At 49.5% G+C, this 13,495-nt stretch overlaps 1 protein-coding gene across 1 annotated transcript in view; it reads left to right on the forward strand.

Moving 5' to 3' along the window:
• Ctnnbl1 (catenin beta like 1) overlaps window positions 1–13,495 on the forward strand; it is a 158,152-nt gene that overhangs the window by 136,155 nt on the left and 8,502 nt on the right. Inside the window, 1 exon segment of the mRNA XM_005082661.4 lies at window positions 1,420–1,500. Within this exon segment, the coding sequence (XP_005082718.1) occupies window positions 1,420–1,500 (81 nt within the window).

Below are 13,495 nucleotides of genomic sequence, written 5' to 3' on the forward strand. Positions count from 1 at the left end.
TTGATAAGGAAATGCTGAGCAGGCCCACGTGGGCTATGGAAGCTGGTGGTGATTACTACACTAAATGAGATTGGACACCTCACATCCCAAACCAAAAGAATTGAACAATAGAAGTAGCTTACTACTTGTTGAGTCACTGCTGTGGAGTGGGGGACAAGGAGACGCCTTCACTGTGCTGTGCAGAAACTACAGTTTATCCAAGTGTCCCTGTCACCCACGTTTCAGTAGGAAATTGAAGCTTAGAGACACCACTGAAATTGCCCAAGATCATGTCACTAATGCTACCACAGCTGGGACTTGAACCCAGGTTGCTGAGTACAGAAGTCTGTGTATCTGTCTATACCGTGCATATTAAGCAGTTCCAAGGCAGTAAAAGGAAGGCTCAGAGTCCCCTTTTTAACACGTGATAATCACATTCCTGCTTGTAGCGGTAGAGCTGGGGCCTTGAGCCCCGTCTGCCGTTTGTGCTGCCCAGTAGCCATGGACCACAGCACAGAGCATCTCAGTGGCCACACTGCCACATCTGTGCTCCAGTTTCCACACCTGCGTCGTAGGAATGACATCGCTTCCCTGTTACCTGATAGACTTCTGCATGGACATAGAAACGTGGAGGGAATCGCATGAAGTCACCAAGTCACCATGAGCTGCCAAGGGTTGGGGCTTGGGTGCAATCTGCCTGGACTGTCTGCAGCTATCTTAGAGCAACACCGTATCAGCTCCAGTGCAGAAAAATGCTGCTTGCCAGGAGCGTGGTGGTGCCAGCCTGGCGGGTACGTCACAAGTCTGGCCGGTATCAAGGCAGCACTCTGTCTGTCCTCTGAAGGTCTTGGGGAAAGTGAACCTTTCCAAACACATTTGGTGTCCCCAGGCCATGATCCAAGATGGCTTTGCTAGGCTAAAAGCCGACTCAAGTTATTTCTGAACAGAAGTCAAAGTCTTTTTTTTTTCTTCAAGTTACTGAAGGAGTTTTTCTGGCACTCTCTTCTGACTCAAAAGCAACTAAAAAGATTTTACTCCAGCTTTTTTTTTTTTTTTTAAGATCAGCTCTGGGGCAGAATCTGAACATGAAAGGTTTCAGTTGGAAAAAAGAAATCTAAGTTCTAAGTGAATATCAAGTATGTAACTCCAAGTGCCTTCTCTTTGCAAGAGGGGGCTCAGATGTTTATTTATTTATTTATTTGCTGCTAGCAACTTGAATTCTCGGGAGTCCTAGAGGGGCCGGCACTCTCCCGTTGCGCAGGGAGCGTGTGTGCCAGCATGCTGGGTGTGTGCTGTTTTCACCAGCACCCCTTCTGCTCTGGATGAGTCCTGATGCTCGTCCCCCATGGCAGAAGCAGAATGGGTCTCCCTTTGCCAGCAGCAACAGAGCATGGGGAGTGCACTCTTCCCTCCTCACGCCTGCCTGTGACTCTCTTTCAGGTTGACAGACTGATGGAGCTGCATTTTAAGTATCTGGGTGCAATGCAGGTGGCCGACAAGAAGATTGAAGGGGAGAAACACGTATGTATCCATCCCTGCCCATTTGCAAATTCCTGCCTCACTTCATTTGGTCCCTTGTGTGCCTTGTCTCTTTACATGGGATAGTTAGAGCAAAGGTGCATCTACAGCCATGGGCCACCTAACATGCCATAAGGGCAGAGCGAAGGCCACTGTGGTGCGCATATGTATTAGTAACTGTTATTGTTGCTTTCATCAAATGTCTGGCAAATTAAGGGGAGAGGGGTTGATTTTGGCTCTCAGTTTGAAGCTACACAGTGTTGGTCTGTAGGCATGGCAACAGAAGCATGAGACAGCCAGTCACATAGCATCTGTGGCCACAAAGCAGCAAGAGGTGAATGTTGCTACTTAGTTTGCTTTCTTCTCTTTATTCTGTCTGGGACACCAGCCCATGGGATGATGCTGGGTAGGTCTTCCTTCTGAAAACACCCTCATAGTCATACCCAGGTGTGCATTTCCACAAAGGCTCTAAATCCAGTGAAGATTAACAGTTATGGCATAACTGCCCTTCAACAAGTGGTGAACTTTTAGGAGGAGGGATACAGAACCAACCCAAGTCACCCTAGACAAGCACAACTCTCAAAAGTGCCCAAGTACAGTGCCAGGATTTGGTACCATGGTGACCAAGTTGTCTTGGTCAGTTGCTGGCTGCCATTGTTCTGAGGAAGATGGGGGTGGGAGTCTTAAGGAAAGGGATCTCAGGATAGGAAAGGAGGAAGCTAAGGAGCCAGTAGATCCAGCTTCCCATACACAGAAGGCCCATGGAATAAAGACTCCCTCCCGTCTTTGTGACCGCCAAACCCTAGGCTGCCATGACTAGCCCCGTCTTCGGCTCCTGCAGCTTGCTAAGGGCCGTGGGCCTGGCTGGGTTTCCTTCTTGAGGAACCACACCTACTCTTCTCTGAGGTGGCCCTCATGCTTCTCCCCTGCCTCCATGTCATTCTGTTTCCAGCCCTGTGGCTTACTCAGCACGCATCTTAATCAAGGCAGGTTTCACATTTGCCTGTTGTCCAGTCTATGTTCTAACCTACGGAGACTCCTAATGTGCAGCCACGGTACAATGTGACCCCTTCCCTGCTTTCTGCAGTCTGCAGGAGCCCTCAGTTTCCTTTTCTGAATCTCTCAGTTCTTGCCTTGAAGGGACACTTGAGGCTTTGGAGCCTCTCTGGCTCCCACCCAGCAGCAGGCAAAGCTCTGTTGATCCACTCTGCACAGCTAGGCTGGAGCTGGGGCAGATGTGGGACCTTAAGATCTGTTTTTTTGCCACTTCCTGCCCAGCACTCCCACTCTCACATAAAACACACCTCCACCTAGGCAGACCAGTGGGTCATAATTGTTTCTCACTCTGCGATTTCCCTGTGATCTCTAAGCCTAGTAAGTGCTCAGATGTTTGCTGATTGATTGAATTGATTGATAGGGACTTTCTTCTTTCACACAAAGATGCAGCTGTAAGATAAAAGGCAGGGACTCTAAATGCTGAGCTGAGCTTAGACACCTAGGCATGCTCCTCATCCTGCTCTTCCGTTCCATCTGGTACATGAGGAATGCTGAGTGCCTGATAGAGCGCCACAGTAAGGAGCCTTTCTTTGTGGGAATGACAGCTAGACACAGCGGAAGGTTCTCTAGCTCTGTGTGGGAATAACCATGACACCGCTGCAACTCCAGCCCTGCCGCAGTCCCAGAGAGAACCTGCTGGAGCAGAAAGCCTGGGAGGCAGATTCACTGCTTTGAAGTTGCTGCCAGTTATGGCTTGTCACTGTTCCTCATGTGGCTCCTAGGTCCCTTCTAGCTTAATGTTCCACTCAGGTTCAGGGGCCACTCTTTAGTGACTGCTGTTTCACTCAGGTTCAGGGGCCACTCTTTAATGACTGCTGTTTTTGACAATGGTGTGGATTAGAAGTCTAAGGAGAAGACCTGGGGATGCGGCACAGTTGGTGGAGTGCTTACATGCACAAAGCCCTGGGGTCAGTCCCCAGCACCACAGAAACTGTGTATGATGACACCGTTATTTAATCCCAGCACCTGTGTGGAGGATACAGAAGGACAACTTCAGGGTCATCCTCAGCTACATAATGAGTTTGAAGCTAGCTTGGGCTACATGGAACCCTGTCTCAAACAAACAAACAAAACCAAAGACTCCCTAAAAGGAAGGAATTGTCCTCTGGGGAGGGGAGAAGAAAGGAGAGGCCTGGCCTAGTAGGAAATGACAGAAGTGAATGTGGGGAATCAGAGAGGCCTGGGTTTCACACCAGCTCTGCTACTTCTGGCTCTGAGCTCCTAGGCAGCTAGCTTGCCCTCTCTATGGTTTTATCTTCATATCTGTAAATGAGTGTAGCTGCTCCTTTTGGTGACTGGAAACCAAGTGTCAGCATGTAAAGTATCTGACTTACTGAGTAGAAGCCACTACTGTGTGGCCCATCCTCCACTGGATTTCTGTGTCACCTCAGCAAGCCAGCAGTCCTTTCCCTGAACACCCTTCCTGCTTGCTGTCCCAGAATGGCGTGATGGTATAACCAGGTGCTTTGTGTGAGCTACGGTATAGATACTCCAAGGAAGACCAGTAGGCAGCTGAACATTGGGAGCTTGCCTTTGTTAGGATCTGTGGCGTGTTTCCCAAGGTTATCCATTATCTGCATTGAAGAGGGTATGAAATTGATTAGCACTGATGGAGAATGACGGCTGCATCCGCTCCCCCAGCCTCCAGCAGGCTGCTATGTGCCACAGACTCAGGCCCTGCCATTCACTGACAAACATCTGTCTCCTTGGTGCCAAGGCCGTTTTGCTGGGCACTGGCAAACATTCCAAGGCCATTAGTGCTCAGCAGCCTCATGCTGCTCCAAGAGCCAAGGCAGGCGGGGCACATTCGTGAGTAGTTTGCTGCCAGCACTTGGGCTCTGCTTGGCAGATGAAGCCACCACATGGATGTCACATCACAGAGCACCACAACCTCCTTTTCAGACCTTCCTCCTGCTGTCCTCTCTTAAGTCGTAAACAGTTGGTCTCCCTACTCCCATTACCCCCAAGTGAGAACTCTGCAAGCATTGCTGGTGTGAACACTATTTCTAAGGCATCTGGATGACAATGACCCTCAGATTAGTAAAGAATGAATGTCTGCCATACTTCACCAAGCCGGCAAAGATACCCACTCTAGATGACACAATAAGATGTTGACTTAGCAGTGTCTCTAAGCCACCTTTCCCTGGAACCTCCATTTCCCTGAGTGCAGTGTGCTTGTGTGTGGTTTGAACTTGACCATGATTCAATGGAGAGAATCCAATCATTGGCAAATGTTGATCAGACTCCTGCTCTGGGCCCGGCGCTGGCCAAGGCAAGAGGCCCAAGTGCCAATTAAAGACCCAAGAGTGGTGTGCTGCTGGGGAGGGCTAGGGATCCAGGGGCAGACACAGCCACCTTAGCAGCTCTGCAATTCTTCCACATGCATTCCAAGTAGGGATGGGGTGTTTCCAATCTACTGCCAGACCCTGGGAAGGGAGGGCAAAGGCCAGGGAACTAGGCTCAGTGCCAGGCCTTTCCCTGGCTCACTGGCTTTGGACACATAACTTCACTGCCCCAGCCTGTTTTTCTCCCTTGGCTGCCTTTTGTTCTTAAGGTGTTCCACTTTTTGTTCTTGGAGAAATTGGGTAGGTAGCAGTATAGTAAAAGTAATGCCAAATAGGTAAGCCATAGCCATGCCCAGCACCTAGGAGGCAGGTAGAGAGCCTTTGTTTCCTTATCTTTAAGAGGTCCCCTATTAACTTCCATAATTTAGTCTGACACTAATTCCCTTTCTCTGCCTCCCCTGCCTCCAGCCTTGTCCTCTTGCCTTGGGTCTAACCGCTAGTGCCTCCTGCAAGGTCGATCTCATTCTGTGTGAGCCCTCCTCGGAGAGTGCTCAGTCCCTTTCATGAGTGCTCAGTCCCTTTCATGAGTGCTCAGTCCCTTTCATGAGTGCTCAGTCCCTTTCATGAGTGCTCAGTCCCTTTCATGAGTGCTCAGTCCCTTTCATGAGTGCTCAGTCCCTTTCATGAGTGCTCAGTCCCTTTCATGAGTGCTCAGTCCCTTTCATGAGTGCTCAGTCCCTTTCATGAGTGCTCAGTCCCTTTCATGAGTGCTCAGTCCCTTTCATGAGTGCTCAGTCCCTTTCATGAGTGCTCAGTCCCTTTCATGAGTGCTCAGTCCCTTTCATGAGTGCTCAGTCCCTTTCATGAGTGCTCAGTCCCTTTCATGAGTGCTCAGTCCCTTTCATGAGTGCTCAGTCCCTTTCATGAGTGCTCAGTCCCTTTCATGAGTGCTCAGTCCCTTTCATGAGTGCTCAGTCCCTTTCATGAGTGCTCAGTCCCTTTCATGAGTGCTCAGTCCCTTTCATGAGTGCTCAGTCCCTTTCATGAGTGCTCAGTCCCTTTCATGAGTGCTCAGTCCCTTTCATGAGTGCTCAGTCCCTTTCATGAGTGCTCAGTCCCTTTCATGAGTGCTCAGTCCCTTTCATGAGTGCTCAGTCCCTTTCATAGCCGTAGGTGGTGTGCTTGTTTGTTTCCTCTGTGCCTGTGATCTCTTGTAAACATTTGCACCGTGATACTGAGCCTGAGGAAAGAACCACTGCCCCTTGAGGGAGTTCAGTGTCTGCTCTTGGGTGTTAAGGAGGACGGAGGGATCTCCCTACCTCCACATTGTTCCATAACTTTCATTTTTGCCTCTAATGTTTAATTTTAAAAATTTCAGCCAGGTATGGTGGCACACATCTTTATCCCCAACACTCGGGAGGCAGAGGCTGGTGGATCTTTGAGTTCAAGGCCAGCCTGGTGTATAGTGTGAGTTCCAGGACAGCCAAGGCTATTATACAGAAAAACCCTGGCTCAAAAATCCAAATAAATATATAAATAAGGTTTTGAAGGATTCACCCCTCCATTGACAATACGTAAGCATACACACACAGAGATTCCTGTGTAACTGCTGCAGTGCTGTAGGGTTGGTTGATGGTGGCATTCGTATAGTTTTATTGTTTGCAGTGCTAGAAATGGAAGGCAAGGCCTTGCACATGCTGGGCAAGTGTCTCCTGTGGAGCAGCATCCCAGCCCTACAGCTGTATGCACTAAGGAAATACATGTGTGCTTGGAAGTACGTACTGGACTCCTAGCACTGAGTCATTATATGCATTTTTCAGTTCATATTATATTACTGCAACAGCATGTAACTAAAAGAGAGCACCATCTATACCTTGGGCTGATGCCCAATGTGTTCAAGCTGTAGTCAGTGTCCTTGAGATCCAGAGTGAAGTTGGACATACCCCAGGGGCTCCTGGTTAACAAGATCTGAACTTTTAAAGGCCGTGTAATGATTCCAACTCTCCCAGCAAGCAGCAGCCCTCGTGATCAGTAAATATCCAGGGTGCTTGTCTCAGCAGATTTCACTGGGCTCCCCAAACAGGCTGAAGCCCAGAAAAGACCAAGATCCCTGTGGGTTGGATGTGCAGAAGCCACCGTCAGAGCACGACGTAATTAGATAGGTGCTGGCAGGGATTTCTGAAAGAGGAGGAGAGCCTTAGAGAGAGTCTTTTCTTTCTTGGTTCCTGGGAAAATTATACTCAGCAGGTTTATTCAATAAAGTGTTCTCACCACATACTTTGCACCGTAATGACTTACAAATTGCATGCTAATTTTGCCACAGTTAAATCATTCCAGGCTTTATCCTGCAAAGAAAAAGATGGACTCTGTAATGAAACAGTATCCACAGGACTTGATATCTTAAGCAGGCCAACTGTGTCTTCAGCATCCAGACCTCACTTGAAGATATGGGTGAACAGGATGGGGTGGGGTGGAGTGAATGTGTGGGGTGCATGACCCTGAGTACCAAGTGAAGACGCAGACAGTAAGAGCCAGCTGCCACTCTTCTACTAGCTATGCTGGAAGCTTCGAAAGCAAGCTTTAAAAAACAAGAGCACATCCTGCTGAGAGTTCCTCTCAGCTCATCTTTAAACCAGTGCCTTGCAGACTTCTCACCAGTAAACTTGCCAATAGAAGCAGTGGGCGAGGGGAGGGCTTCATGGTATCTTTTTCTCTCTCCTGCCTCCCTTTGTGGGATGCCCAACCAGAAGAGAAGTCGGTGGCTCTGAGTTCTGGACCCACACGTCTGCCACGTGTCTTACACTGTGGCCTTGAGCACTGTTTTGCCTTTCTGACCTGGATCCTCACTCACTGAGGCCGATTCCTTCCAGGCCTGTGGTGGGGTTTGCTAGAATCAGGGCTGTGCCAAGCCCCCTTCCCCTGCATGCTCGCAGCCAGCTATACCTGGGTGTCACCCGTAGGCTCTTCTGACTCATTAAGTCAGACCTAGACCCTGAGTTCCCTAGAGTGGGGGGACATTCTAGGGCCATTCACCAGTGTAACAAATTAGACCCGGAAGCCATCTGCTTATTTTTGCAACACATCCATCTGGCAAGCTCTCCCTGCAGTGGCATCCACCGCCCCCTTCTCACTGCCAGAGGCTTCATCACAGGTGACCCGCATCACTTCCTTTTGCTTTCACACAGCACCCACCTAACTAGTCCCCCTGGCTCTGCAGTGTTCCCTGTGGTTATCTCTCACCCTTACCCAGAGAATGTCTAAGTGGATGCTCACTTAGACTACCCCAAACACACACACACACACACACACACACACACACACACACACACACACACACGACCCAGTATTGTGATGCCATCTTCTCTTGTAGGTGAATCTTTACCAGGCCCTGCCACATGTGTCGCCCATCACTACATGAAGAAGCTACTTGTACCTCCCTGAACTTGTGCTTTCTCAGATCTGCAAGAGCCAGGCACGGCAGTGTACACCAGAATCCCAACATTCGGGAGACTGGGGCAGAAGACTCTCAAATCCAGGGCTAAAACAAACACCTGCTAGACGTGTGCCCATTGTCTCTTGTCTGCCTAGAACACTTACGTCTTCTGCATCCTCCTCTGCTACAGCTGGCTAGCCCTTCAGTAGCCCTCCGTGCTTAACTGTGTCATTAGATGTAGTATTCTCTCGCAGTTCTTAGAAAACCCATTCCTGGGAATGCCTGGAGCATCTCCTTGGTGCTAAACACACCTGCACAACAGCCTCAGGGTGGAGATTAGAGACTTGCCTCCACCCAGGATCACAGGTTCTCCCTTGGACTCACTGCCTCGGTACACTCAGTACATTGATGAGAGCAAGAGCATAAGAGCACTGACCTTGTAGTGCTGGGGCCCTAAGAACCAGTGGCCCTTGGCATAAGAGAGGAGGCTGTTTGTCAGAACTATTGTCACAAGTGGTTCTGACCTGCACGCTGGTCCATCTTTCTCTAAACCAGTGGAGTCTTCACTAGTTGAGTTTGATCTGCTTTCTGCCACAATAGAATGGTCACTTTCTGATAACACCTGCAATGGCGAAACTCTGCTTCTCAATGCTGGTTGGCTTGTTCTCCATTGTCAAAAGGAGCAGTGGGATGCTTGAGGTCTTGTTTGTTTGTTTGTTTGTTTGTTTTTAGGAAAAAGAAGGCACCATGGTACTGAGGAGCCTGGTATAACCCAGGTTAAGCACCAGCTCTGCCACACACAGAGTGGAAAGTGCCCTGTGTTATAGGATGAATGAGGCTGCTTGTGGGAACCTGACCTATGCAAGCGTGCCATGTGCAGTCAGCCTCTTCCTTATGAGCAGGGCCCTGGCCTGGGAGCCTTGGAGCTGCCATCCATTGGCTATGCATGTACACACACACACACACACACACACACACACACACACACACACACACACACACACACACATTCCTAGATTATTTCCACAGCTGAGAAGACGCAGCTTCTAGGATCCTTCTTGAACTGTGTGTTCTATTTTAGAAGCTTTTGGAGGAAGAACTTGTTGGGGGCGTTTATACCTCTCTTGTCTCCGTTTACCACTTACGTTTCCAAGCTTGTCTTGGACTTGGAGAAGAAGTTGGCATCACTGGGTGATGGGGTGTCCTTGCCTGTGCCTACAGAGCAGGCACTTCCCATTGGGATTGCATGTTGAGGCTCAGAGGGCACTGCATTGACATCACAGCAGCCTCTTTATGAGTGTCCCCTTCCATCAGCCAGGGACAACTCACTGCCTGTCAGGGCAGATTAGAAATGGCATCCTCAGAGCACTTCGAGGGCTTGACCAGAGAGAGGACGTGGGAAGCTGGTGGTTCAGTTGTGCTTCCAAAGACAGATTAACATTTAAAGTGGAGATGCAGCTGAAGGAGAGAACACACCAGCCTGCAGTAATAGCACCTTGACGCTCCACATTCCACCTCCGTGGTATCTTTGGCGATGAATCTGTTTATTTTAGCAACCCTCCGACAGGCTTATGCTGCTGGGAACTGCAATCTGTTCCACTTACAATGCACCATTCAATTACCAACTAAGATTTTATCCCAGCCCTCTTGTACAGAATGAACAAAACAAAACCTATCAGAGTGTCTTCTCACTGTCTCTCAAAGTGCATATGCATGTACACACACACACACACACACACACACACACACACCTGCCATACTTTCACTGGGTCTGGTACATGCTAGGCTAGCATTAAAATCTGGACTCCCCGACTGCGCCTCCCAAGTGCTGGGATCGCAGGTGTATGCCACCACAGTGGGGTTGCTGGTGAGGTGGGAGGCAAACACTTTCCATCTGGACTACATCCCTGCCCTCCTCACTTCTAAGTTTCTTTACTGGGAGAAAGACAGCCCAAGAAGTCCTATGTTTAATCTCCTGGTTTACGTTAATTCCCACATAACTTGAACACGGTGCCCCGATGCTCAGCCGCTGAGGCTGGAGCAGGTCCATGCTAAGACTTTCCGTTCTTTTGCATTGTGAAAGGAAACACAGGTTGGAGGCAGTTGTGAGCTCTCTGCCCGGGCTCCTCCACTCGCTGCAGTTGGGCTTTGTGGCCTAAGGAGACCAGTGTGGAACGCAGATATAGTCGTAGTTCTTACCTCTTGGGGTTCTGAGGAAGAACTGTGACTCATCCAGGACAGTGCCTGCCACTCGGGAAATTGTACTTCTTAGCTGGAAGTGAAAAGACTAAAGGAAAGGCCTCAAACCAGGGAAGCATGCTGCACTGTCTCCCATTGGAGGTCTGCGATGGTCACATGACAAGTCTCAGGTTTTCTATCTGGAATTTGAAGGGGATACCTGCTACACCTGCCCAATGGCCCACACAGCAAAGAAGGCTGTACTTAGGGAGCACTTCCTGCTGCAGCTGACAATAGTCACTTTCACTTCCTGTGGGATGGCATGTCAACTACTGCTTCTTTTGCTTCCCCTAAGTGAGGATATGTGTGTGTTCTGTGTCACCAAACCCAGTGTCACAGCCCATTATTTTAATGGCTTAGATAACGTACCGTCTGCACAGATCGGCCTCACTGCACACCACTTTCTCTGGTACTTCTGAAACTGCCTGGGTATCCTCCTGGCCTTCAGAAGCCAACCCCAGTCTCGCCAGGGCAGTGTGGGCTTCCCTTTCTGGGGATGAGCTACCATTTTCTCTGAGATCTACATTTAGAAGTTCCACTTTCATCCTAAGGCTGTGTGTTTGGAGTTGAACATTGAATGGACTGATGTTGGGGATGCTCCAAGGAAAGGGGAAGAGGAACAGACGGCACTTGGTGTCGCTCTTGGGTCTGTGCTTTCTAGAAAACAGCCTGGAGAAGCCTGCAGGCACAGTGTCCTGTGCAGTTAAAAGGTCGGGTTATAGGGAAAGTGTGACCAGAAGCACTGTCGAGGCACTGGGCCATGGAGAGGAACACAGGCAGATGGCCCAGCCTCGTTCTGGAGCCCTGTACTCTTTATCATCTTCGTTTGTTATTCTGAAGTCAGTGCCTGCTGGTCGCTGATGTGCCGTGTGGAGAGCACAGTTGCAGGTCTGCGTCCCAGTGCTTTCAGCCTGGCCTTGGGAGGTAGCCCTGCCTGGGCCAGTGTGTCTTCTACTGTGGGGAGTAAGGGGCGGCTACGCCTGACACCAAAGGCCACCTGTAGGGGCTCAGCTGCTCCCTTCGGGGGGTGGGTGATGCAGCAGTGGTCATTATTCATACTGCCTTCTGTGTTCTATCACATAATGATCTATCAGAACTGAGTGAGCACTGATAGCTGGGAGCTCATCAGCAAAGCCATTCCCCTGTTCCCTGTTCCTTACCATCGTTCTGTCCTTGCATGACACTCCACCGCTGCACTCGCCAGGCCAGCCAGGCTGACGCCTCTTCACCATTAGTCCTGTCCGCTTGTTTTGTAGTGTTTTGTTTGTTTTTGAGAAAGGGCCTCATTATGTAGACCAGGCTGGCCTCGTCAAAATAATGGAGATCTGCCGTTTTGTTTGTGTGTCTAGAATGTCCTGTGAGACTCGGTCAGATCCCTGCTTAGATGCTCTGTCTGTCCTGACTCCCTCAGGCCTTGTCTAGCCTCTGAGTTCCCACAGGATTCATGTAGGATTTGTGTCCTGTATCATGCTGTCTTCAGAGATTTTGTTTTCCTGTGTGTTAAGCTCCTTACACTGTAAGTGCCTCAGAAATGTGCACTACTACCAAGTAATGGAGGCATACATCTTTAATCTCAGCATTTAGGAGGCAGAGGCAAGCAGAGCTCTGTGAGTTCGAGGCCAGCCTGGTCTACAGAGTGAGTTCCAGGACAGCCAGGGCTACACAGAGAAACCGTGTCTTGAAGAAAAGAAAAGGAAACTAAAGAAGAAATGTGTGCTGTAGTCCACCTCTACAGTCCCAGCTCAACACGTTGTGCCCGGCACAGTTAGTATGCAGTGGAGGATGCGGCGATTCCAGTCCCTGCGAAACCTTCTTTCCCTTTCTTCCTCCTCCTTTTCATTTTTCTTGCTTTTTTCCCCTGCCTTAGGGTAATAATCTTGCTACTAGACACCTAGTAAGGCCAGGTCCTGAATTCTACTGTTAGCATTTCCACACAGAAGTGGATTGGACAAGTGTCCTGTCTTCAGGGAGTCTGTATTCTGTTAACAGGCAATTATGTAATAATGAGCAATTTCACCTCTGTGTGCTTTGGTTTCTGATTTGTACAGTGGGATTAATAATCCCTTCCCTCTCCCCTTTAATTTCACTCCTAAGGATATGTGTGTGTAATAAGACTTTAAACTCTGTGACCATATGGAAAGGCATGGTATGGGCACCGAATGCTTTTGTGAGCGGAAGTCAGGAGTTTATTTCCTTCCTGCCCCCACCCCAGAGCAGGAAGTTAGAATATGGGTGAGAAGAGAATGAGGCTCTTGGCAAACTGTGGCATCAGTGGTGCTCTGTGACCACCAGGTGAACATTGACAATTACCAGATTGCCAAGGAATTGACTACTAAATGAGGCTGAGGGCAGTGGTGGTGATCTCCAGACAGAGTGGGTCTTCCGCCTGCAGCCCTCCATGCCTTGTAGACAGGCCTTTAGCGGTGAGATGAAAAGTGGCCTTGTGTAGCTGCAGGCTGGCCCCCTGGGTAAATAAAGAAGTGCATTATCTGCAACTAAGTGGTCTCTGAAGGGCTCCTGCTGGAGATTGACGCCATGTGCTAAGCCTTCCCATTCCACTGTCCCCGGGGCTCTGTCAGTGACAAGAGCCTGTGTTGTCAGAAAGAAACATGGCCATAAAAATAGCCAGGGAATTAGGAAATGGGTCATTGTCACAAATGTAGACCCAGCACTTGTCATCTTAGACTGGTCCACAAGTCTAACAGACTCGTGTGTCCTCTGCCCCTGCATTCGGGCTCACAGCCTCAAAGTCTTTTTATTGTATTCACCTTGAGCCCCACCCAGCTTCCTGGAGCTCACAGTCCACCCTGATGTCCACCTCCTACACGGATGCTAACAGAGCCTGTGGCAGAGATGTGCGGGGAGAGGTCATATAGTCCCAGGTGCTGGTGGGCTGGGGAAGGAACAGGTGGTAACCTTAAATAATCAGGGAGAGGTTACTTAAGAACAGTACAGACTTGAGAGACACTCAAGTCCATGTCAGGAA

This window comes from Mesocricetus auratus, unplaced genomic scaffold, assembly GCF_017639785.1.
Source record: "Mesocricetus auratus isolate SY011 unplaced genomic scaffold, BCM_Maur_2.0 Super-Scaffold_100028, whole genome shotgun sequence".
Classification (NCBI taxonomy): Eukaryota; Metazoa; Chordata; class Mammalia; order Rodentia; family Cricetidae; genus Mesocricetus; species Mesocricetus auratus.